The 26,567-nt window shown below is 40.3% G+C and overlaps 1 protein-coding gene across 1 annotated transcript in view; it reads left to right on the top strand.

Moving 5' to 3' along the window:
- LOC144821932 (solute carrier family 22 member 7-like) overlaps positions 1 to 26,567 on the top strand; it is a 385,030-nt gene that overhangs the window by 316,396 nt on the left and 42,067 nt on the right. The window contains exon 9 of the mRNA XM_078679081.1: positions 17,401 to 17,509. Coding sequence (XP_078535207.1) covers positions 17,401 to 17,509 — 109 coding nt within the window. The remainder of the gene's footprint in view (positions 1 to 17,400; positions 17,510 to 26,567) is intronic.

Genomic DNA, 26,567 nt, shown 5'->3' with positions numbered 1-26,567 from the left:
GAAATAGCAGAAAAGAAATGAGATTTATATTTATGTTACCTATGCTATTTTATATGTGAATCTGATCTAATTTTATGAGCATATTTTAATATTTTATTGAAGACACTACACATAACCTGTTTTTGAAGGTGTCTTTATTTTTAAATTAAACGGTTTACCTTTTTACTTTTTATTGATTATAAATTTTAAAAATAAATGTTTATAATTCCAAAGGCTCAAGCAGGTCAGCTTCCCATCCTATATCATATAATTCGGACAAATCTGCATCCTCATCACGCTCTTCTTCATCCTCAGGATTTAAATCATCCAATGGATCAACATCCACTGATGTTTCAATTACAAGTTCAATGATGAGGTCAAAATCAACTGATTGCAGATTGTCGCTCATGTTGAGGTTGTCTTTATCTTTAAAGAAAGACAACAACAATGAGATGTTGCAGAGTAAGAGACAAATCTCACAGATTATAATAGTAAAATTATTTAACAAGAGTAACATTTTGCAGCTATTATTTAGCCATGTCCAGCGATGCTGAGCAGGTGAAGCCTATGTCTAATTTTTCACTGAACAGGACTCATCTGTTCTTAACCTTGGATAAGCCTCAACGACTCTGTGTCCCCTGCACATACTCAAATGTTAAAGTGCAGATTTATATTAAATGGCACATCCCCAGGCATGCACCAGTTAATGTGCACCACTGCTTTACCACCCATGGTGTGCCGCATTTACAATCAGATAGGAGAAAGCTGCTTCAAAACCCTGCGCCTGCTTGAAGCTGGCATAGGTCTTGACGCAGCATTGTATAGATGGGGCACCCCTGATCCTTGCTGGAGCTGCATCGCACTTACGATACAACTCCAGCAATGTGCCACCTTTACAGCACAGATGCGTCACGCATCTGTGCCTTTTTTGCCCCATGCTGCGCCGCATTGTAAATGCAGCACACCATGGGTGGCGGAACAGTGGCGCAGGATGACTGTCACATCCCTGGGGATGCGCCACTCATCATAAATCTATCCCTAAGCTTCTTATCTTGTTACAGATGAACTGCCATATGTATCATCAAAATATTTTACATATTATAAATAGCAAATTTTAAGGAATAAATAGCGATTCTTTACTATTCCTAATTTGCAATGAGCAAATTGCTAATTGCAAATTACCCATTCATTTCCATAGGCTAGGAGGCTCATAGGAATTAATGTTGCAAGTTGTGATTAGCAATTAGCTCATCACAAAATAGGATTTTTTTCAAGCGTGCAGGGGTATCTCAAGAACACCCTGCTGCACCCCTGAAAAAGAAATTTGGGAGCACATGTTACATCTACATGCCCTAATGGCATGTATGGGCGTCATATGGGACCTTTTTTTTTTTTAAAAAAAAAATGCTTTTTGAAAAGAATTCGCAAATTACCACAAACTAGAAGTTGGTGGTAGTTTCCAAATCCTTAATATCATTTTTTACATATTTTTTTTTGATACATTGCATTTAAGGAATCACAAATTTTGAATTATTGACATTTTAAGTAATTTCCACATGTGCACTGTTTTCTAAATATAATTTGAAAATCGTTTTTGGGGAAAAGTAATGGTTTGCAAATTTATGACAAGGACATAATGGTGTATGCTTCTCTATAAGGCATTTCAGTATCTCTAATGTCATTTTTCCCATATTACATTATAAGACCTTTCCCCATGAAGCACATTCCTTGTAAATATGCTCCCACCAGTGCATTGCAAATTTAGATTTTGACTGTTTCAGACACATAGCCATGTTGAAAGTGACCCAAAAAAATTGCAAACGTTTTAAAAAAAAACATTCATGTGTCTTAATGACATTTTAAGTCATTTCCCCATGGACAATGTTTTCTAAGTGGCACAAAAGAGGTATACACATATCATAAATCTGTCCCTAGCATTATAAATGATTAAATCAGGATGACAATAAGATGTGGCCTATCCAGAGGTTTGTTTAAGGTGAGGCCTACTCAGGATTGCAGATTAAAGTTATGCTTGATGAAGAATACAGAGGAGATAATTTATTGTAAAGGCCTACCAATGAAGTAAGTGATTTCTACTTCATTGCACCAGTCATCATAAATGTATCCATAAGCTTCTTATCTTGTTAGACATCAACCGCCATATGTATCATATAACTATTTTGCATTTCCAAAAAAGCGAATTTTAAGGAATAAATAGCGATTCTTTACCATTCCAAATTTGTTTGAGAAAATTGCTAATTGCAAATTACCCATTCATTTCCATGGGCTAGGAGGCTCATATAAATGAAGGTGCAATTTGCGATTAACAATTTGCTCATCACAAATTAGGAATTTATTCCAAAAGTGCAGGGGTGTCTCAAGAACACCCTGCTGCAACCCTGAAAAAGAAATTTGGGGGCATATGGCGAACATAAATTTTAACAACATTCCTTTACCTCAAAAACGATTTTCAAATCATAACTTCAAAACACTACACATGGGAAAATTACTTAAATTGTCCTTAAGACACATAAAAGCGTTTTTTGATTGGCTTTCCTGCATGGTAGGGTCACTTTTAACATGGCTATGTAACATAAACATTCAAAATCAAAATTTTCAATGTACAGGTGGGAGCATATTTACAAGCAATTTGCGCCACAAAGAAAGGTCTGACATTAAAATGGGAAAAATAACATCAGGGACAGTCAATTGCCTTATAAAGAACCATACACCATTATGTCCTTCTCATGAATTTAAAAACAATTCCTTTTTCCCAAAAACGATTTTCAGATCATAATTTCAAAAAACTGCACATGAGAAAATGACTTAAAATGTCATTGAAACACATGAAAGCGTTTTTTTTTTGGCTTTCCTGCATGGTTGGTTCACTTTTATCATGGCTATGTAACACAAACATTGATAATTAAAATTTTCATGCACATGTAAGAGCATATTTACAAGCAATTTGCGCCACAGAGAAAGGTCTTACACTAAAATGAGAAAAATAACATCAAGGACAGTCAATTGCCTTATAAATAACCATACACCATTATATCCTTGTCATGAATTTAAAAACAATTCCTTTTCCACAAAAACGATTTTCAAATCATAATTTCTAAACACTGCACATCAGAAAATGACTTAAAATGTCATTAAAACACATGAAATCATTTTTTGATTGGCTTTCCAGCATGGTTGCGTCACTTTTAACATGGCTATATAACAAAAACATTCAAAATCTAAATTTTCCATGCACATGTGAGAGCATATTTACAAGCAATTTGCGCCACATAAATCATAATTTTCTCCTTAAAGCACACTATTCTCTATCTAAAGTAAAGAAATATTTTCTCACCTTAGCAAATACTTTGAGTTTGAAAACAGTCTCAGAAACACACCAATTTGTCTTCAGCAGAGCAAAAGGTATGCACTCCAGAGTCTGCAGCTATCAAAAGCACAGAAATGGTGTAATTCTTCACACATATTTCTCATGTCACCCAATCAAAACTCTTCCCTCACTTTTTTTCAAATGAAAACCCTTCCCCCTCTGCCCTTTCTGCCTATTTTCCATAGCAACCACCTCTTGGAGAAACTCTGGTGTTTGCAAATTCACACAACAATGTTGCAATTGAACTCTGAACTCTCAGTGCACCTGCATATCCAGTGCTTTCTTTCATTTAATGATTTTTTATTGACCACTCAAAATACATCTTTCAAAGAACACATCTCTACACCCTAACTTTCTGTTTTCATCAATCAAAATCCACCAATCACTGTTACTACTTCATGAACACAGAAACTCCACAGTTTTTTTCATTTCAAACTCACATTTTTTCAACTGCCATTTCATTGCCACACTTCATCTGACTGCAGGAGAACCTTCTCTCACCATGTTTTCTGTCTGGATTGTTGGTCATAGTTATATTCACTGGGCTCAAAGGTACGTTGAAAGCAGGAATTTACCTAACCTCAATTTACAAGATGTGGAAATTAAGTGGTTTGGCCACAGAGGATTAAAATGTCACCAATTGATACCATTGGTGAAAACCTTTATGCATTTGCCCAAACCTGACCTGTTAATTGTGCACTGTGGAGGTAATGACTTGGGCACTTTGACTGGTGTAGGTCTGGAAATGCTTTTAAAGGACACCTTTGAGCAATTGATGGCACTTTTTCCTCAGACTGCCTTGGTATATTCAAATATATGCCAAAGACAGAAATGGAGGTGGTCAAACCAATTTTGTCCACAAATTGAGAAGTCGAGGAAGCATGTAAACAAATCTGTTTCAGCTTACATGAGAGACCATGGAATGGGCTCCCTGTACAACAATAACTTGCGTTACTACATGCAAGATATCTACAGAGGAGATGGAGTTCACTTCTCAGATGAGGGCAACAGAGTTTTCACTCTGAATTTAAAAATGTGCATTGGTACCTACTTATAAGTACCAAAATGTACCATAAACCCAAAAGCTCTTCTCAGAGCTACCCTACATCTAATCACTCACAATTATTATTTTACTCTAACTTTTTTTACTAATTTTCAACAAAGTACGCTCCCTGGGGCGCTACCCGGTACGCGTACCGGGAGCTAACCTCGCGAAATTTTAAAAAAAAATGTTTTTTTTTCGCACATATGGGCCTCCTCAGCCACCCTCACAAAACCTAGGGGGTCAAGATAAGTCTACCGTGCCCCCTTCTACCTATTCTGAACATTATTTGCCCTCCATCTTGTATCATAATTCGACCGAAACACAAAATGGTGGACTCCCGTTACGCTTAAGGTTCGCGTACCAGGGCGCTCACCGGTTCGCGTACCGGGTCGCTTCCTGGGAAGCGCACCATCAAAAAAGGTGGGAAAGTAGTTCACAGAAAAGCCACTGGAGACAATTTCACCAAATATAGATTAGCTCATACTACATACCAATCCCTACCATTTTCACAAATTTGATTGGAATTCCATTTAGCCGTTTAGCCTATAGAACTCACTAAATACCGTGAGGTAAATTACTTCACAAAACACATCTGAAGTGTTGGAATTGACAACCAATTAAAATGTTACTTTCATTTTCTACTTTTTTTACCTGACATTTGATTGGTTATGTACCCGAATATATATAAAGGAAGAGAAGGAAACACAGCCATTTTGACTACTACTTCCTGGTGTACATTTCTATTAGAATTTTCATTAATAACTTCAACTTCTTTTTAAAGGTAAGTTGTTATTTTTAAAACTGAAGTATATTGAGCACTTTAAGTTAATATGGCAAACTTTTTCTGTTAGTTATATACTATCCCTTTGTAGTACTTATAAATTTAGATACACTTTTTTATATTCCTACTTCCACTCTGATACTATACACTGCCCAAAGATAAATTCTCTGTTAAAAACTGCCTATCTAAAATTAATCCCAACAGTGCCCTACCTCTACTAATATATATTTTTTTTATGCAAATTTCAGGAAAAATGGAAAGTGAACAAAACATTTCATTTGAAATTGTCCTTCCAGAGTCCAACACAGAAATCATTGATCCAAATGAGATTGAATTTATGGATGAATCTTGGGACCAAGAACTACTGCAATGTGTACAAGCAGTAGATAACCTCCTTGCAAATGAGGACATTTTACAACCTCAGAGACTACAATCTATATTCCATGATTATGAAATTTCTGACAATGAAATGTTAGAAAGTTTATTAAATTATGAAACACAATAAAAAAAACTTAAAAAAAAAAAAAATAATCAACAAAACCAACAATCAATTAACATACAGCATTTGAAAAGTCTATCATTCATTTTTCATTGTGATACGCTCCCCAGAACGCTTCCCGGTTCGCGTACCGGGCGCTAACCACGAAAAAAAACAAAAAAAAATTATTTTTTTTTGCTTCGCGGGGCCCCTTTAAAGCCTCCACATCAAACCTAGGGGGTCAGGGAGGATCTACTATGCCCCCTTATAGTTATTTCCCCCTTTGTTTTGGCCTCCTCTTGTCTCTCAATCCTACCGAGAGACAAGATGGCGGCCGCTCCGGACTGTTTAGAATGTTGACAGACACCGGAGAGCCAATCAGCTTAGCTACGCGAAGTTCCGGTACGCTTAAGGTCCGCGGACCGGAGCGCTGCCCAGAGCGCGCTTACAGATATATATCTTTTTTTAAACGTTAATTTCTCAAAATCCACTGGAGCACATATATTGAGACCTACAAAAGGCACATCGGGCTATCAGTCCCTAATATTTTGCCAAGTTTCGTGCAAATCCATTCAGCCGTTCGGGCTAAAAGTGAGGCTAACCGCCCTATGGAAAACTCAATGTTAAAAACACGTTTTGGGACCCCCCTTTTTTCTCGGCCCCCCCTGGACCAACTCCCCCCAAATTTCCAGTGGCTGCTCAGAAACAAAATGTTCCATTTTCCAGAAAATTTCAGCCAATTCCGTCCACAAACGCCAAAGTTATTAGACATAGAATTTTCAAAAATCCCATAGGGAAAAAATCCTAACTATATATACCTACTGGCGACCGCCAGTAGGTAATATATATCAGTTCAAACGGCCGCTCGCAGCGCAAACAACCAAAAGGACACTCGTGGGATGATGCGGTAGAATCGGTTTGCTTTATTTTCATCAGACAGGCATAATGCATTTCAACATCACAGTATCATCAGATGCCTTGTAAACCGGACATGGGTTACTCCCCTTATTTAAAACTCTCTGGCTCCTCCTTAATTAGAGTGCAGCTGTCCCCAATCCTGAGCATTAATTTCATTTGTAGTCTGCCACCAAAGTCATTTCACTACAATTCCCAGAAGTCTCTGGAAAGGTACTCACTATCGCTGGGGCTTTTGAACAGCTGATTTCATGCCCTGTAGAGGTGGGTAATATATATATATATATATAAAACTTGCCCCATTATAGTTAGTTTAGCTAACTATAACTCACACACCCATAATGCACTTCTGATGACCTAACATAATACATCATTCATGACATGGTCAGTAACATCACTGATGGTATCTCAAATGACATCACTGTTGACATCATCCAGTGACAGTGTGTTTCTGAAATGTCATTTGAGATGTCATCAGTGATGTCATGAGTGATGTCACTGACCATGTCATGAGTGATGTAATATGTGACGTCATCAGCAGTGCATTGCCGGCGCGCAAGTTATAGTTAGCTGAACTAACTATAACAGGGGAATTTCAATGGTTTTGTATGACTGAAATGTCCAGCTAACTATAACATGTGTGAAACCTATGTTTTTTTCAGTGAACTTCTAAGGTTTTTAAAATGCTAATTCGTAACTATAACGTGTGTCAAACCTATGGTTTTTTCAGTGAATTTCAAAGGTTTTTTAAATGCTAATTCCTAACTATAATGTGCCTGAAACCTATGGTTTTTTTCAGTGAATACATATATGCACTGGAAAACTAAACACCCACTTCCTTTACAAAGAAATGGAAAGTTTGCATCTCTGCAACCTCTCTAATTTTTCACCTTAGTCATCTTCCACTCAATCAACACAACAACCACAAATACACACACCTACTTTCTACCATTCTTTGCTTAGCTTATCAATTATTCTTCTTTAATTCAAATTCAAAGTGCAGGCCATTTATTCAGCCTTCTTGGTAACTACTACCCATGAATAGCAGTGGTTAATTTGCACACTTCCGTCCTTTCTTGCATCTTTTCTACCACACACTGGGGCAGGTTTACAAACCCATTGCGCCACGTTTGCATCATATTTCCCACGAGCTTGTAAATCTGCCGAACTGTGTGTACTTTATGCACTAGCTTACTTCCTTAGATGTAGTACTAGTTTCTCTTGCTCCCACTGCAGAATCAAACACCCTATCTGTGTAATGACCTGCAAATTCAAAGATCCACTTCACTGACAATGCAGTAGGTAGTTTGCGTCTCTCCAGCCTTTCTTATTTTTCACGTTTTTCATCTTCCACTCAATCTACACATCATCCACACATACACACATCTAATTACTGCATTCCTTAGCTTTGATTATCAACTATTCTTCTATTTTATATTCATATTCAAAGTGCAAGCCCTTTATCGAGCCTTTTTGTTGTAACTACTGTTCCAGGAATTCTGCTCATACACAGAACTACGCATAAAGACTTAGGACCTCAGTGAATTATGGTGTACCAAAACCCACCTTAGTACACAAACCCCCTACCAGACTAGCAATCAGTCACTCATTGGTTCTTCACCGTAGAGCAAAAACACCAATGACTAGTCAAACCAGAACATGCGACTTAAATTACATGAAGTAAACTGGATAAAAAGAGCACTCTTTCATTATACTCTTACACCAGTCTAAAACAAGATGTAAATAAAGACACGTGCAACTTTGAAATGTTTATTTCTAACGCTATAATCTCATGCACAGTACCTTACATAATACAACCAAACATATTATCAGAAACAAGGTTGTAAGCATTGTTACTATTCTATCAAATACAAATGGGAAAAGCATCCTATAATGTTAAAGTTAAACACATTTAAAATATACCTACATTTCACCCTCCCTACCTAACAGTAGGTTATAGCTACACAAAGTCTCATAGGATTACATGGGCAGACCCATACCTCTGGTAGTCAGCAGTATTGCCTCACATTCAGTGCTCCACAAACTGTCGTGATACGAATGTTCTCCAACTGTGTGTAACTTTGCCTCCACAATGCATTATGAAACACGCAAGTATCAGAGGTGGCCACAGCTGCAAACGTGGTATGTCTCGAATGTGCGAGGATCATTCTGAATAAAAGACACAGTACAAGATAACCTTGATGTTCCATGCTCTCAGTATCCACACAAAACTAGCGAGGCAGTTTACAAATCTAGCATATCAAATTATTCTCATATAAACCAAAATAGTCAGCGTTCTCTAAACAATATCACAAGTAGGTGTTGTGTGCAAAGCAGAGCAGGAAAGCAAAAATAGTGTGTAAGCTTCTAATAAACACATGCTAACTTAACAGGGTGTGACTGCAAGGCTCAGCCCCATGGCACCCTTCCTTGATCGAAGCACGTGATATAAACGTGGGCGAATTAGGAACACACAGTCCAAGCCTAAAAAGCAGAGTCAATTTCACATTTCCCAAAAAAAGTTATTCGCTCTTTGATAGAAAGCAGTAGCTAAATAATAAAGTATACGTAGAAAAATCAAAGAGTCTTAATCCAACAGCGTGTAAGCACAGTATGTAGAAACAGCCTCCAAGACGAAGTCATTGTTCTCATCTGAAAACATTTCAGCCATCCAATTCAATAGTGAGAATGAACATACATGTTCCTTAACGACCGAAGCCTCTATCACCATTGGAGGAAAACTCGGGTCATCTTCAATGTAACTGCGAGCCAAGAAGTCATGCGCCGCTGCAAAAACATTCCAACGTCCCATTAATCCATGTATCCATGCTAAAGCCATAATCCCACCGCCAGAACAGAGCAAGTCATGAACCACTAAGGGGCTCATCAGCTGGTCATAATCCGCGTTGGGAGACACCGTACTGCAGAGACACAAATCCAGGGCCCAGTCGAAATCACAGCTCAAGCAATGGAAGACAGGTTGAACGCATGTGAAAAAGGAGAATCGAAACGATAATCCATAAACGGCACTCAATGTTGCTAGAGGCAGCGCTCCGTAATAACTAAGCATTCGATTGCGGAGCAGCAACAGCCGGGACATATTGTCGGGTGCTGCAAGATGTGCTTCCATATTTAAGTAAACAAATTAATAAAAGCACACCGGCAACTAATGTGAGCATTACGGAGAATCCACCAAAGATGCTGGAAGAAATTGAATGAAAAAACACCGACAAGACACCAAATATAGTTTCTACAGAAGTCACAAGGCCACTACTTATAACTTTAAAAAAGTAAGCTAACCCCTTACTCGAGGACGCATTAAAGATAGTCTAAATTAACTCCCCAAAATTTAAGAGCACGTCTGTATTTAATAAATTATGCACTTCTGTGCGGGTGTTTGCTACATGAAGGACAAATGTTTCTGTAGCAGATATAACAGCAACCTCTTTTTGAGACAATAGCGCTCTTATACGACTCATTTGGTTGACTCTGCTTTCAAGGTCGAAATCGACAGCCAGATGGAAACATCCAGCTTCCCATGCAGAGGAGTTAATACAACTTTTTTTTAATCAACCCACACGCTCAGTTACCGTAATCATGTAAGCAATGCCTGCTAACATTGCACAACAATCTCCAATATTTCAAAGTAAATAACTCCCGTTTCCAGTAAACTGAACGTTGTTATGATAGCAGGTAACGGACTACCTTTCCAAACTCATTCCAAATTAGGCGCATCTTGTTTACAAGAGCCATGCAATTGTATGTGTCTACAAATTAAGGAGTGATCTGCTGCTGTTGTGCAATCCTCGCCATTCAGATAGACTTTTTTTCCCTCTCTCAGGCATCTATATGTAAATGGTAATAAACAAGCTTCATGGACATAACTGCTGCCTAAACATCCATATCTGCCTATTGCATAGTATTTCATGCAAACCTCAAACTTAAACAGGTTAAAAAATAACGTTATGATACTGTGGATAAGCCACACACCTGAATTGGATCTCCAATGAGTAACCACTTGTAACCATTCTCATAGCGCGCCCTGTGGTCTGATTTGACAGTGAGAGAGTGATCGCACCATAGTTTGTACTCCTAATCATTCTCAGCATGCGCTATGAATATGCTTTGACGTTACGCGTTGCATCAAAGCTGCCGTGTGACGTCATGTACGGCGCCCCGTCCTCAAAACACGCAAATGTTTTTAATTGTTTAAAAACATATATTCATGTATTTAATGAACATACTTACAAAAGACTTAATCTAGCATAATTATGAAATCATTTTTTTGAAACTTTTAAAAATCCTATATTACTTCTATATTGTATGAGTGGAGCTGCGTGGCCATCCGCCTGCTGCCCTAGACTCCACCACGCCCAGACCCGGTTCATAAGCACGCGTGATCGTCACCACAAAACCATTAGCACGCATATCGCTTTACCACACATGCTTTTACAACTAGTAGGCATTTACCACGCATAATAAACGCATAATCTTAATAATATTGTTTTCTTGGCGAACACGCGTTCTAATGGCTGTGGCTTAAGTCCTTCTAATTAGTTTCTAGGTATACCTGTGACCAAGTCTGATAAGATCGGAGGTCAAGGACAAACACCGTGGTGTCTGTGGCAAGAAATCTCATCGATCACAGAGAAAATATGCGTAGGGTAAAATGAAAGTAACAGGTATAATCAAAATAATGGAGGAAAACTACTAAAATGGCAGTTGAACCGAGTATGTAATCATCGTTTGGCGCCTCGATACTACATTTCAAATAAATATACATACAATATGTTCATTAATATATTACAAAAGTATAGCAACGGATGACACACACGACCCAGGAAAACAAAGCGGCAAATTTAATACCTAAATTCAGGTGAGACTTGCTTGGCGAACTTGAAGAAAAAGAAAAAAAGTGCACTTGCAAACAAGGCTGCGCATGCGTAGAGAGTACAACTGATGCAGGAAAAAACCCCTGAAAGTTTTACATACTGTCAGAGAAATATAGCTCTAAAAATTGCCCCCGGAATTTGCCCCCCGAGACCTAATGAATAAAACGGACTTCTAGTTTTTTTTTCCCTTTTCCACCGCGACCCAGTAACATATGCGTACGCCGCGATTTTTTATTTAAAATGTTTTTTTCAATTGACCCCAAAATTCCATGTACAACCCCCTGAGCAAGCCTATAGGTTCAAAATGTTTCTACCCTGGCCCCTTTCCTTATTTCTCAACTTTGCTTTACTGTTTTCTTGTGACTTGGTTCTACCGAGGCACAAGATGGCCACCAACACTTCCTGGTTTTGAGTGTTGACAGACAGTTGACAGCCAATCAGCATGCATCTCACGCTCGTAATTGAACAGATCTCCGTCCGCGTGCAGAACTCTGTCTCTAGATATCGCTATGATTTTACTTGTGATTTTCTCAGAAGCTACTGAACGGATATACACCATTTAACAAAAAGCACAATCTGCGAACCAAACTCTACCTCTCTGTCAAATTTGGTATAATTCCGTTCAGCCGTTCGGGCTGTAGCCCTGGCTAAAGGTCCCTATGGAAAATTGCATGGGGAAAACACGTTTTGAGACCCCCTTTTTTCTCAGCCCCCCTTGACGAATCACCCCCAAACTTTCAGGGATGGACCGGAACCGAGCAGGCCATTTTCTTGGAGAAATTCATGAAGATTCGTCCACCGGTACGAAAGTTATTCCAAATAGAATGTGGTGAATTTCCTATGGAAAGTAGGTCCTAACTATAACTACCTACTGGTGACCGCCAGTAGGTAATATGGTAATATATATATATATATATATTCAAAATAATGAACACACCAGACACCTTTAGCAAGCTTAGGATGTTCTGAGACAGATAAGAGTCCAATTGAGGATCCAGAGTGGTGGGAGGTATTGGCAGCACCTATAGGGATTACAATAGCAGCCAAATTCTGCCTAACACAATTCAAATACCTGCACATCCATACTATACCAGAGTAAAACGTCTGCACATCAAATGTGACTCCTCACCTATGTGTCTATGATGCCAAACTCATGAGGGGGATTTGTTGCACATAGTTTGGAGTTGAAATGCCCAAAAGGTGCTCTGAGGGATTGACGGAGGGCATATGCAATGAGGTCATGGACACATGAATTACACTTGATTATCTTGGTCGCACAAGGTGTCAGAACATATTACTCAGCCTGGGCCTGATAGTGGTCAAATAAGACAATGTCCATGATTGATGCACTTCAACACCACCAAGTGTCATCAAATGGAAACATGCTCTTGACGATTGCAGGATGTTGGAAGAGCCTGGAAACAAAGCAAGTGGATGCCCTTGCAAACATGTAAAAGTATTGGGACTTGAGCCCAAGATTGCAGTTTTGACAACCTTTCCTCCTCAAAGAATCTCTACAGTAGTTAACTCTGTGCGAAGCAAATACTTCTATACATGACTGATCCTCAAGGTATATATTGCAGAGACACTGGAGACCTTTATTTGTTGAGTTTAATGATTATATTGATATTAATAAGGATTGCTTTCAATATACTGTACAAGGAGGCGATTATGGAAAACCTCCTTTTTGGTTCTGTATTCAGTTGCTATGTTCTTCAAATAAATAAAAATACATTTATTTAAAAAAATCCAATCATGGCAACCAGATATATATATTTGTAAAGTTTTTAAGTGAAAAAGCTCTAAGAAAAGCACAACGTCTATGGGTGGAGAAGTGTGGCTCAATGGTTAGAGCAGGCAGACCTCGATGTAGAGCCCTGGCCAGGGACCAGGGTTCGATTCCCGCCTAGGCGGGTCTCGGGCTCATTAATTCCCCTGACCGGATATTCTCGCCTCAGTGCCTGTTCTGATCATGGGTCCCACGCTGCAACTCTGGGCAATAGCTTGCTTAGTCTCCACAATGGCCCCCACAACGCGAGGGATGCCTAGTCTGCACCATGGGGGTCCCCAGGAGTGGACACTTCACAGGGAAAGCCAGGAAGGGTTCCCTTTCGGTATTCGTACAAGCGCAGGGAAACCCACTGCGGGTAGCTGTGTGCTGTACAAGTACAAAAACCTTTTATGGGTGTGGTTAACTGCGAACAGTATTGGATTGATTCATATTTATTAACAGGCCCCTTGCACCACCGGTATGTCACTTTTCCCTTTGTACTTACATCCTGATTACAAGTTGTATGGTATGGATTAACAGAAAAATCACATGTAATTTTATCATTATATGTAGTAAATCTGCACCATAACTGTGCAGTTATGAGTAAAACCCCATGGAATGTGGAATTACCATGTGGGATCACTTTTTATATTTGTAAAACCCAGACAGCATTTCTAAAATCATTTACCACCTGCTCTAAGTACTAGGGGTAGGAGAAGTAGGAGAAGGTTTTGTCCGGTAGGTGGCAGCACTCATGTTTGATTATTCCAGCCGGTAGTTTCAAGCATGATTCTTTCCTAGAAAAACTGGTTGTGGAAAGATCTACCTATTCGGAATTAGGTGGAACAAAATTAAGTGACTCAAATTTAGAACCATAGTGTTTTTTTCCCTGGAAGTAGATCTCCTGCTACTGGGCAATGTTGAACACTATAACTGACACAGTCCTCTTGAAGTTGGATGCACATTTGGCCAGGCCCCACTGAAGCCGATGGTTTTAGTAGGAAAAGTTCTAAGCGGAAAGATTCTAATTTTGTGGCTGCTGACGTCTGCTCATCGACCAGATACTTTAAGTATCTTTTACCAGTCAAAGTTTCTATACTGGGATTTAGTCTCCATTTTTGGAGCTCAAGTCTGAAAGTTATATCCCGGCATGATTCCCCAAATCCAGATACGTTAGCTACAACGGTCTGCTGAATCCTTCTTTTGAGTGGCAAAAATCTCTGAACAGGACCAACCTGATTTTGTTTCTCTCCATGATTTTGGGTTAGCAGATTGCCTTGGAGTTTAATGATTTATGGTTAGTGGTTAGTGGTTCATGCTTGATGGTTAGTCCCAATCCTCCTGAGGTTGAAACATTTCCATGTTTCAAGTTTATTCCTCTTGGTCACATCTAAGGGTCCCAGGACCTCATAGACAGCCCTTAGGACCTAAGACTCACTCAAGCAGAGACTACCAGCACAGTCCAGTTGAGGTCCACCTGCCAATGCACAACAATTACCTTCCACAAAAGGCCTTTTGCAGCTTATTTTGTGCCATTCGGGAGGTGAATCAACTGACCCTTGAAGTCCACTTCTCAATCTTCAGTAAAGTGGAGCAGGTCATACCCCTCAGGACTCCTTACAGATTACAGACAGCACACATCTTCCTCTTCTGCTCTTCCACAGGTCCAGAGGTAGTCAGAAGTGCTGGGAGTGAGGTGGCACATTTGTGCAGTCCACTAGCCAGTGGGTGTAGATGACTCCCTGACCAATGGGAAGAAAGATCCTTAGGTTAAACCTTCCTCCTTTTACAGCACATTATGTTTGCCTTACTGCAAAGTATCCAACAGTATACACCTTCTACAGAAAATAAAGATTGCAGAACCCCTCTCCCCTTGGAGATGACTTGTGGTCCACCAACTGGTGAGTCCATGACAATAAGCAGCCTCCACCTAACTAACTACAGTAAACTGGTTCTGGTACCAGCCTCAACTGTGAATTGGGTCAGGGGAGGTTTGAATATATTGTGGGATCAAAAGGCTCCTCTACTCCAGGTCTCACTTTACATTAAACGATGAATTAACACGCCTCTTCCTGGTGGATTTCAAGTTGATATAGCATGGACCCTAGCCATTAGCTTTACCTGAGATGAGCGGATCACGCTCTGGGCACCGTTTCACATCTACTGAAGGGAGGAAGAATTGGCTCGGAGGTCAGCCCAAACTGCCTAATTCCAATTAACCAACTAAAGCTTTAGCCAAGAAATTGCAACTTTCTAAAAGTTACATTTACTGAATATTTGTCAAAAATCCAATTTCATCTTTGAATTGAACATTTTGTGTAAATATCAAAACAGTGGTTGAATGAACTCTGGAATTTTTTCTAGTGCAAGTGTATGAAATTAGCTTTACATATTAACAAGGCCATAGTGCATATACAGTGAAAATAGTTTTTGCAGTCGAGACACTGCACTCATATGTTAACCTTTAATTTTTATGTGTTCCACTTTTAAGTTTTAAGCACCTTGCCTGGAAGGCTGCAAGGCTTAAGTAGGGGTGACTTTTTTAGTAGTTAAAAATAAGGTTTTCACCTGTCAAAAAGGGTGTTTTTGATACGTTCAGCTGCAGGTTTCTAAGCTACAGCTGTCTAGCTATGCCTGTCAGCCTGAAACAATGTTTTCCTGGTCAGCCAAGTGTATTGCAAAACACATGCTACAATTCACTGGTAGCAAATGTGTCATGTGTTAAGACATCAGGAAGATGCACTGGATAGCAGTGTCCCAGAGTACAGAATTCAAATACTAGTAACATCAGTTAAAAATAGAGGTGATCACACATAAGAAAGTTACGGATTTTATTGTATTATTTGTGCAAAGTGGATTAAGTTACACTTGACACCAACCTTTGGTTCAAAAAAGCAGAGTCTGATTCTGAGAAGTTAAAAATCAACAAAGATACACAAAATCAGAGAATGGATGTACAAAATGTTTTATATAGCAGCACTGGATGAGATTTAATTTAAGACAAGAAGTAAATAAAATTGCTTTAAGGATATTTTGGCAAATTTCCTTGCGCTATATTGTGCACAATATATGACTCTAAAGTTTTATTATAGCCTTTGCGTCCGATGTAGCGGGCTCTACCAGCAATTCAAAGTCTGCTCCCTTGCTAAAGGCCCTCGCCTTCGGCTCAGGCCTTTAACAAGGGAGCTGGCCTTTAATGGTCAGCAGAGCCCGCTAAAAAGGCTCTAAGGATTTTAGGACAATCTGCCCCAAGAGAGCAGAATATTCTAATTTGTAAAAACAAAGGCCTCACGAAGCATGAGGGGTTTTAAATCCCCTTGGTCTCTGAGAAGCCTTTGTTAACAGCAACAGCTGTGAGAAGAAAAAAATATATTGGAATGTTGCTTTCCGGGCTTCTACCATCCAGTAGAAGCCAGAAGCACTCCCTTGCCTTTAATAGAGCGATCAACATTCCAAGGGTATATATTTGTCTTATGTTCTTTTAACTTGTCTATACAGTAATTGGTCCATGTACACTAATTGCCTATAAAATACACTGTATTATATAAACTTTCCTGATACAGCAAATTATGTCCTAAAATTCAAGTTGTTAATTCATTAGACAAACTAGGAGTAGTTGGTGTCGAATGGGCCCGATTCACAGAACTAACTTAAGACAAAATCCTAAATTTACTACCATTTTCGTATTCACAGAAGACACTTACTCATTTCTGTATTCACAGAAGTTAGGAGTCCTTTTTGGTATTCACAGAAGGCACTTACTCATTTCGGTAAATTGAGAAAAATCCTAATTTTAAGACTTTTGGTATTCACAGAAGGCATTTAGGAGTTCTAAAGTTAGGAGTCCTAACTTTACACCTACTAAATTGAGAAAAATCCTAATTTTAAGACTTTCGGTATTCACAGGAGGCATTTAGGAGTGCCGAAATGAGTAAGTGCCTTCTGTGAATACCAAAATGAGTAAGTGCCTTCTGTGAATACCAAAATGATATGAAGTTTAGGATTTTGTCTTAAGTTAGTTCTGTGAATCGGGCCCAATAAGCTGATCGATACTATTCTGTTTTTTGATAGTCTGTCTAGGTTTGGATAAAATTATTAACAACATTTTATTACCTTTTTTTTCTCTTCTTCTCGACGTTACCCATTTCCAGCTCTGAGCCCTCTGCGAACAACAATTGCGACTTTAGGGCAAGGTTTCTCCGGCGCTGCCTTCACAGTCATCTACCTGTACACCGCTGAGCTCTACCCCACCGTCCTCAGGTATGGCTAAGCGCTGCATTCTGATATTCGTGATTGATAATTTGAGGAACACCAACACCAAGAAAACATAAAAGATTAAAGTAATCCTCAGTCTCCAGTAGTATGTGTATCTGGGTTGCATTGAGAATCTGCATGTCGTGCGTAGTCTAGTTCATGATTCCATCCATGCGCTAAGTTGGCAAAGTTTCTGCCAATCAACCAGATTATCATGCCATAAATCTTACAAATAAAGGGCCTCATTTACAATATTCTGATGGAAGGCAACGCTTCAAACCTTACTGCTACATTGCAGTGCGTTAAAAGAAAAGGGCACAAATGTACTGTAACTACAAGATATGGGGCATTCCTGTCCTTTTCCCCCTGTGGTGCTGCACAATGGGCTGTAATGTACCATGGTGCAAGGGTGTCTGCATTGTAGGGGTGATTGTTCAGAATGTAGCACACATAGAAAAAGGAAAAATGAAGAGAAATAGAGGTATTTCTCCTCGTTATGCCTCCCTTACGACTCCCCTGTGGAGGTGTAGGAATCCGCCCCATTCCCAGGCTTACAAAACCTTGTAAATCTGGAAATGCGTCAAGTTAGTGGCAACTGCAATAATTACAGGTATAATGACATATGCTAAAGATTCGATTTACAATGAGTAGTATTTACATTTACGTAAAAAAGGTTGTCAAAGATAGGGGCATGTGATCTTGTATTAGAGCAGGATTTATCCAGTTTCAAAGCTTGCAGTCCTGTAGTTACACCGCTAACACTATTCTCAGCGCTCAGGCCTGAGGTTTTTTTAACACTGTGTATCTTATTTCAAGAACACAGACAGGGTTGAAATGATTGATTTGTGCAAGGAATAGTGGTAACTTGAAAACAACAGGTTGTTTATTTATGTATGAGTTGTGCTTGGCTGGAGATTTCCGCATTGTGGACCACAGCACACCTGACAAATTTATGATGAATAGGTTACTGAGAAACAAACTTCAAAGTGCACAACCAGAAAGAACAGGTACAAATATATATTTTAGCAGTTAAAGGATGCACAGATAAGAATATAGGAGAAGGAAAGAGTTAATATACTAATTATAGAATCTCTACATATGTTGTTTATTCTGGCAGTCAGTAGCTTGACACAACAGGTTTGATTTTAAGGTTATAGTACAAATGACATACAATAAAGTCTGGTCCCTAAGCATACTGATCCATATTACAGTGGCCATCTTCTCTTTGTATTTTCTTTGGCAATGGACTCATGGTAACACTGATCTCCCCACCCTTCTCTGCAGCTTTACAAAACCTCCCGGGCATATGCTAAGGTAACCACCAAGTAAATAAGGTAACCTCCATGAATCTGTTTCAGGACACTTACCAGCAATTCAGATTCAGGTCTTCCACTGTTCCCTCCCCATCAAAAACAAATTCCCCAGGAATGAAGTTCCCAGGACCCATAAAGTGATGGTGGTACCATAACCATCTCCCTTTTAAAAATAATAATACGACTGCAGGGTTTGGATTCCCAGGTCATTTCCAGGCACGGGCAGGAGGGCAGCGTGCCCCTCTCCCTTAGACTTTATGCACCGGCCACAGGGGATGGGGTTCCCAGGTCCACAAAGGTGCTTGGGAAGGGAGGTAAAATGCTGCATTCCCCTTATTTAAAACTTCAGCCCTGAGGGATGGCGTTCCTGGGCCTCAACAAGGCTCAGGGGGGTCACGCCCTCCCTGGGTCAAAATAAGTTCTAGGAGGGGTTATTAGATTGTCATTTGATAATGTTATACTAAACATAGAAGACTGGGCATTAGGTACTAGAATATGTGTGTGTCCTAGTTGTGCTAGAAAAGAGGAGCTAGCTGCAAAGGTTTCACCACAGTATGAAGGATACAGGTGGTATTTACTTTACACCTTCAGACTGTGAAATATTAGGCAAATTGTGTTCTTTGACAACTGTTTCATAGAGTGTACACTGTTCCCAGTAGTTGTTTTTGAATACTGTTTTATTGATCATGAGAATTCCACTGCCTGCAACAGTTTGAAACACAGTAAACTCTTGCCAAGGAGAAAACAAATGTTTATGGTGCCCACGTTTCTGCTGATATCAACTTTATTTCTTAATATACATTCATTAAGTGCCACAGGTATAATACAGATTAAAGTTGTATGTACAGGCTACTTTCTTTGAAACTGGCATTCAGTATTTTGGTTTTCTCTCAATAATTGTGTAGAGATTGAAGATTGTAATGAATGAGGGTTTCCCAAATATGTGTGGTCAAATCTTAATGTGATCGAGTGTAACTGTAGAGTGTATGCTTTAGGCTTAGTGTTCATATAATGCTTGCTTTTAACACCTAAGTGAGTTGTATCTGTGGTTCCAGTAGTAATGGCTGATATTATGGAATTACTTTCAGGGCTCTAATGTCATAGTAATTTATAAAGCACTATGTAGAAAAATGAAGTTTGAATGATGTCATCAGTGTTGTTATTAATTATGTCATAAGTGATGTTATAAATCATGTCGCAGAACATGCCATGAGTATTGTCATATGGAAGGTCATAAGCATTGCATGGTCAGGGGTGCAACGTATAGTAAGCGCTATTAACTATGCTGAATTTCTGGAGATTTTTAGTTCAAAATCCTAATGGTGTCACTGAGAAATTCACCTAATGTTAGCGGAAGCTTTTTTTCAGTAAATTTCAAAACATTTTAATAGGATTTTTTTTTATTTATCACACTTAACTATAATGTCACTTTAACCTTTATTTTTTCAATGAATTTCTAGTTTTTTTTTAATAAAAAAAAATGTATGTATATATATTAGGGGTGGGCGGAATTTGCGTTGTCGCGCTACGCAAAGCTCAACAAAATGGTAAAAAATCTCTGCGAGTGCACAGAGTTCCGCAAGCACGTGGAATTGCTTGTTCTTCCCGTTTGCAATGCTTTTTTCCTGTTCGTGAATGCTGTTTTAATGCTTGAGGGAAGATATCTCACAAACATGCATTTTTAAAGTGCAAACAAGCAACAAAATTCCGCAAAGCAGCAGATCTCGGCATTTTGGGCAATTTTGCGTTCTCGGCAGAATGCGAAATTACCCGAATTCCGCAAATTACGCATGCAGATCGGATTTTACCGCCCAGGCCTAATATATATGGTAGAATAACTGGATAATACATTCTGTGTGCGGACGTTATTCTGAAAGGGAATTGCTTTCGTATTGCAACTTAACAGGAATGAGTGCACACTTTGCAAAATGTTTCAGAAACAGGGTAATATAACAGCAATCAATCAATCAATCAATCATGCCATTTGTATAGCGCACTACTCACCCGGCAGGGTCTCAAGGCGCTTGGGGGGAGGGGTATGCTACTGCTCGAACAGCCAGGTCTAGAGATGTTTCCTGAAGGCGAGATGGTCCTGGGTCAGCCGAAGGTGGACTACCTGGAGCGCCAGGTCCGGGACCTCCGCAAAGAGCTGCGGGAAGTGCAGCACCAGCTCTCTAAAGTTAAACGCCACCGGAGGAAGTGATTGTCCCTTGTCCCTTTTTTAAAGACTGTTGAGGGGGTGGGAATTGGGTTTTTGGGAAAGGGTACTTTTTGATTTTTGGACATTGGTTTGCTAAGGTAGGGGGGTGAGTTGGGGTAATTCTATTTTTGTGACGACAACAACATCCATAATTTATATTTCTCAATAATTATATTTTTCATTCAAAAACACAGTATACGTGCTCACATTATTTTGTGTGGGGGTTGGCGGTGGTTACTGGACGTTTGGTTTTTCAAACTTACCAGCATGAATGAAACATCTTGTCCTAAATGTACCAAAATGCAAGTAACCGAGTTAGTCAATTCAGTAGCCCTACTACTGTACTTTACTAGTAGTACTGTTAGTCTCTGCTCTCCTCCAAACTTAGTCCTAGCCCATTATTCTATATGCTTATCTTACCTGTGATTTGCGAATCACGGTTGGTGAATAAGGTTGGTTGTTGACTTGAATCCTCGACGGATGCAATATCATTGTTGTGCTGGTAGCAGTAGTGGTACACACTGTCAGTCACCATATGATAAAAAGAGGAAATTAAACATTGAGTGGCCTGAGCGTAGCATTAGAAACAGTACAATAGATAGTACGGTACAGAACAGTGCCCTAAATTGTAGCCTAAGCAGTTCCAACGTAAGGTAAACATTAAGCATTAGATTGTTCACGTCGTGTAGGAGGAGGATGTTCTTATTATCAATCCAGGATGGCGCACATGAACTTCTGGTTGCTTTGACCTTATCCTCCCCAGCAAGTGTGTGGAATTTATTGTTGTTGTCAGTCACACATCAATGAAATACCACAGAGCCCGGGGGAAGAGGGTTAGGGTTTGAAAATTGGATGGGAAAGGGTTTTTTTGGGGGGAAAGTTTGGTAGAGAGGAAAAAAACACAACATGGTCAGTAAAACAACAAATGAAGATAAACAAATCTTTGGATTTGAAGATATCAATAAACCTTTAAAGGGACATAAAGAAAGTGCACTACTGCATGCGAGAAGTTGTTTGTTGGTAAATGGATGGTTAGCTTACTGAAAAGTAGTACTACTACTTACTGCAACTTACTAGTAACTACGAAGGAACAAGTTAGCAAACTTGGCAGTACAGGGCTGCAGTCATTACGCAATTTCACTTGCCTCTCTGCCCTCAGACAATAAACACTTAGAACATTAAATTAGTGTTAAACATAGCAAAGACGTATCAAATAGCTGGAGGGATGAATTTGAAGCAGAGATCAAACAAACGCACAGAGTCACACTCGTAGAAGTAAGTTCAAGTTCACAAGAATATCATTGAAAAGATAAGGAGAATTTTGGATACTGTTACTGTTTTTTGTAGTGGTCTCGTTGAATTTGTGAAGTCGATGCATCCAGCCATTCCTCTTACTCGCAGATTACTGCTGCTACCTCACAGGGCCTAATTTCAAATCACGTCAAAACGCACTCAGAAAGTATGGCCAAAACCCCCCTTTCCCACTATGGATTATGTTCAAACGATTAGACATTACAACAAGTTTTCCAAGACCCCGCCCAGTCGTAAAAAAAAACCCGCCCAAACACATGCAATACAATACTGCTAACCCTAACGAGCCCTAAGTTAAGAATAGTGGCAAACGCTTTCTTTCCCTAGGCAAAATCCACCCTTTCCCACCATGGATTTTCTTCAAACCACTAGTTGCAACCAAGATTACACATTCCCACGAATGCTGTAAGACCCCAGAACCCAGTTGCAAAAATCTAGAACACCCCCAAACACATGGAATACTGCTGCTAGTGCTAACCCTAACGAACCCTAAGTTACAAAAAATGCCACCATGGATTTTCTTCAAACAACTTGCAACCAAGATTACACATTCCCATGAGTGCTGTAAGACCCCAGAACCCAGTTGCAAAATTCTAGAACACCCCAAAACACATGGAATACTGCTGCTAGTGCTAACCCTAACAAACCCTAAGTTACAAAAAATGCAAAAGGCTTTTCAGCATGGATTTTGTCCAAACCACTTTTATCCGGTATTAGACCTTCCTAGTAATGCCCCAAAACCCGCCAACCCACCCGCAAAAAAGCACAACACCCCCAAACAGGCAAAAAGCAAAAATGGCAAATCTCATACTTATATTTTTTGGCCTTCTTTCATACTGTCCAAACGCGCTGTGCAGCTAGGCCATAACTCCCGTTTTCCACCATGGATTTCCTGAAAAACAAATGCAATCAAAATTAGACTGTGCAGCAGTGCTCCCAGACCACAAAACCCACCCACAAACACCCGGAACGCCCCCAAAGAGCACCTCAAAGACAAGCAAGTCAGCAAAAACGCAAAAAAGTTTTCACCTCCGATTTTGTCCAAACCAGTTTTATCCGGTATTAGGGCTTCCCAGCAATGGCCCCAGAGCCATCAACCCAGGCGAAAACAAGTAGAAGACCACCAAACAGCCAAAAAGCAAAAGTACAAAAATGGGGAGTTTGTCATTTTTGGGGAAATTTCCAAAATCACTTTGCGCGCGCTCTGCAGCTAGGCCCTAACTACCCTCTGCCTCCATGGATTTTCTTCAAACCTCTTGCTATCAAAACTATTCATACGCAGCAGTGCTCCCAGACCGCGAAACCCACCCACAAACACCAGGAAGCCCCCCAAACCGGCCCCCGAAAACGCTACATTGAGCGAAATGTCAGAAAAAGCAAACACTTTTTCCTCATGGATTTTGTCCAAACCAGTTTTATACGGTATTAGGGCTTCCCAGCAATGGCCCCAGAGCCGTCAACCCTGGCGAAAACAAGTAGAAGACCCCCAAACAGCCAAAAAGCAAAAGTAAAAAAAATGGGGACTTTGTCATTTTTTGGGAAATTTCCAAAAGCACTCCGCGCGCGCTCTGCAGCTAGGCCCTAACTCCCCTCTGCCTCCATGGATTTTCTTCAAACCTCTTGCTATCAAAACTATCCATACCCAGCAGTGCTCCCAGACCCCGAAACCCATCCACAAACACCAGGAATCCCCCCAAACCGGTCCCCGAAAACGCTACATTGAGCGCAATGTCAGAAAATGCAAAAACGCTTTTCCTCATGGATTTTCTCCAAAACACTTTTATCCGGTATTACACCTTCCCAGCAATGCCCCAAGACCCGCCAACCCACCCGCAAAAAAGCACAACACCCCCAAACAGGCAAAAAGCAAAAATGGAAAATCTCATACTTAGAATATTTTTCGGCCTTCTTTCAATTCTGTCCAAACGCGCTGTGCAGCAAGGTCATGACTCTACTTTTCCACCATGGATGTCCTGGAAAACAAATGCAATCAAAATTAGACTGTGCCAGCGTTGCTACCAGACCCCAAAACCCACCCACAAACACCAGGAACCCCCCCCAAATAGGCCACCGAAAACATGATAGTGAGCAAAAAGGCAAAAACTTTTTTGCTCAGATTTTCTCCAAACCACTTTTATCCGGTATTAGACCTTCCCAGCAATGGCCCCAGAGCCGTCAACTCACCCGCAAAGAAGTAGAACACCCCCACAAGTGCAGAGTCTTTCTTCATTGGGCGTAATCCAGCCATCTGCTTTGAGGGAAATAGGAGTCTGGAGGAGGATAGAGGAGCATGTTCTTGTGAACTTGTGAACCTGAGGAATGCAGACTGCGGCACCTTCAAATCAATAAGCAAATAAGTGAAGACAGTTCTGCTGATGGGCTTCTTTGTGGATTGATTAGGTGATTAAATTTTTTATTTATATTGACTTTGCAAAACAAAAAACGACATACACACAGGAATAAAAATGAATAAGGACGAAAAAGAAAGTTATTGATTCATTGGCTCATTTTCAGGGCTCAGTGTCAGGGAAGCAGAGTTCGTCCTCATACTCTGCGAATTTAGGTGGGAGTAGGTCACCTAACAGAGAAGAAATTCCCTCATCTAAGTTGGTGTCCTCCTCGTCTTCTTCCGGCGTGTATTCTCGTACTTTGTAATCTGGTGGTATGAGGTGCTGATTCATCTTGATCATTGTTAACCTCTCCACATTTTTCGGCGAGAGGCGGGTCCTTTTGCAAGTTACAATGCCACCAGCAGCACTGAAAACACGTTCAGAAGACACGCTTGCGAGTGGGCAAGACAAGTAATTTATAGCCAGGTTGGTGATCTCTGGCCACAATTCTCTTTTCCCATGCCAATACGCCAATGGGTCATCATGAATATAGACCTCTGTTGGGTCTTTCAGATAGTCCTGCACCATCGACTCAAGGTTCTGCAGGGTTCCTCCACTTTGCTTACTTTTTGCTGGGACCTTTTCAGAAGCAAACCCAAGCTGAGTTAGCCAATTGTCTTCTTCACACAATGTTCCTGTTGTGTCTGGTGCAGATGATCTGGTTGCTGGTGTCTTTAACGGCTGAGAGGTCACTTCTGCCACAGCCACAGGTGCAGGAGTGGATTCTTTGGGCTCCGGATGGCCTTTTGATGCTGATGTACTGCCTTTTCCTTCAATTTCCTGCCGTTCTCTTTCAAACCTCATGGCTGACAGACCTAGCCAACGTTTGTACTTTGAAACTTCTTCGTCACCAAAAGCAAACAATGCTCTGGCTGCTAGTGCCTTTTTGTAGCGTGGATACAGAATAGTAGCACAAATGTAATGCTGTTCTGTGTTGATCTTTTGAAGACGTTCATCGCAAAGTAGGCGCTGTAATAATTTCCCTGCCAAATGAAAAGCTTCTTGCTTTTCTTCATCTTTTTTCAACGTAGAAGACACCTCCTTAAGTTGGTGCTCTAGCATGCGCAACAATGGGATAGCTTTTCCCAAACTACAGTCCTCCCTGCTGACTGCAGGCGGGAAGACCTCAAAAGGACGAAGCATGTCTGTCAGGCTTTTAACAAGCTCCCATTGCTCCCCATGTAACCTCAGGTCCTTCGCAGCTGTACCCAGTGTAAGGAAATACTGATCGAGTACCATAAACTGCTCTTACAGACGCTCAAGCATGTAGAAGGTTGAGTTCCAACGTGTTGCCACCTCCTGGATGAGTGCTTTCACTGGCAGTCGACGTTCATGTAGCAGGCCCCTCAGATGCTTCCGGGCCTTAAAAGAATGGCTGAAATGTGTGCACATTCTTCGGCAGGTGGTCAGTACCTCGCACACTGGACTTTCTTCACTCAAGAATTTTTTAACAACCAGGTTTATACAGTGCGCCAAACACGGCACTCTGAAATAGTGACCCTTATCCATGGCCTTAACTACATTGGCGACATTATCCGTGGAAACATAACCAATCATGCGTTTTTTGGGGGACAGCCATTTCAAGACCTTTGTGTTAAACTCCTGCAAAATGTTTTGTGCTGTATGAGTTGTCTCCATGCCAAACATGGCTAGTGTTGCATGTTTCCAAACAGCTTTAAAAACGTTGTCCGTGTCAACACCTGCCCTTAGCTTTGCTGTAACTCCTGAAAAAGAGACCCAGTATCCAGTGATGCACATGTAATCAGTGCCTGCGCCACTGGTCCACATGTCTGTTGTCAGATGTATAGTGTGAACAGCACTCTTCTTCAAAGCTGCCCCAATCGCCTCCA

This window comes from Lissotriton helveticus, chromosome 2_2 (assembly GCF_964261635.1).
Source record: "Lissotriton helveticus chromosome 2_2, aLisHel1.1, whole genome shotgun sequence".
NCBI lineage: Eukaryota > Metazoa > Chordata > Amphibia > Caudata > Salamandridae > Lissotriton > Lissotriton helveticus.
Note: the sequence above shows the minus strand (reverse complement) of the source record. Positions and strands in the feature narration are given on the sequence as shown.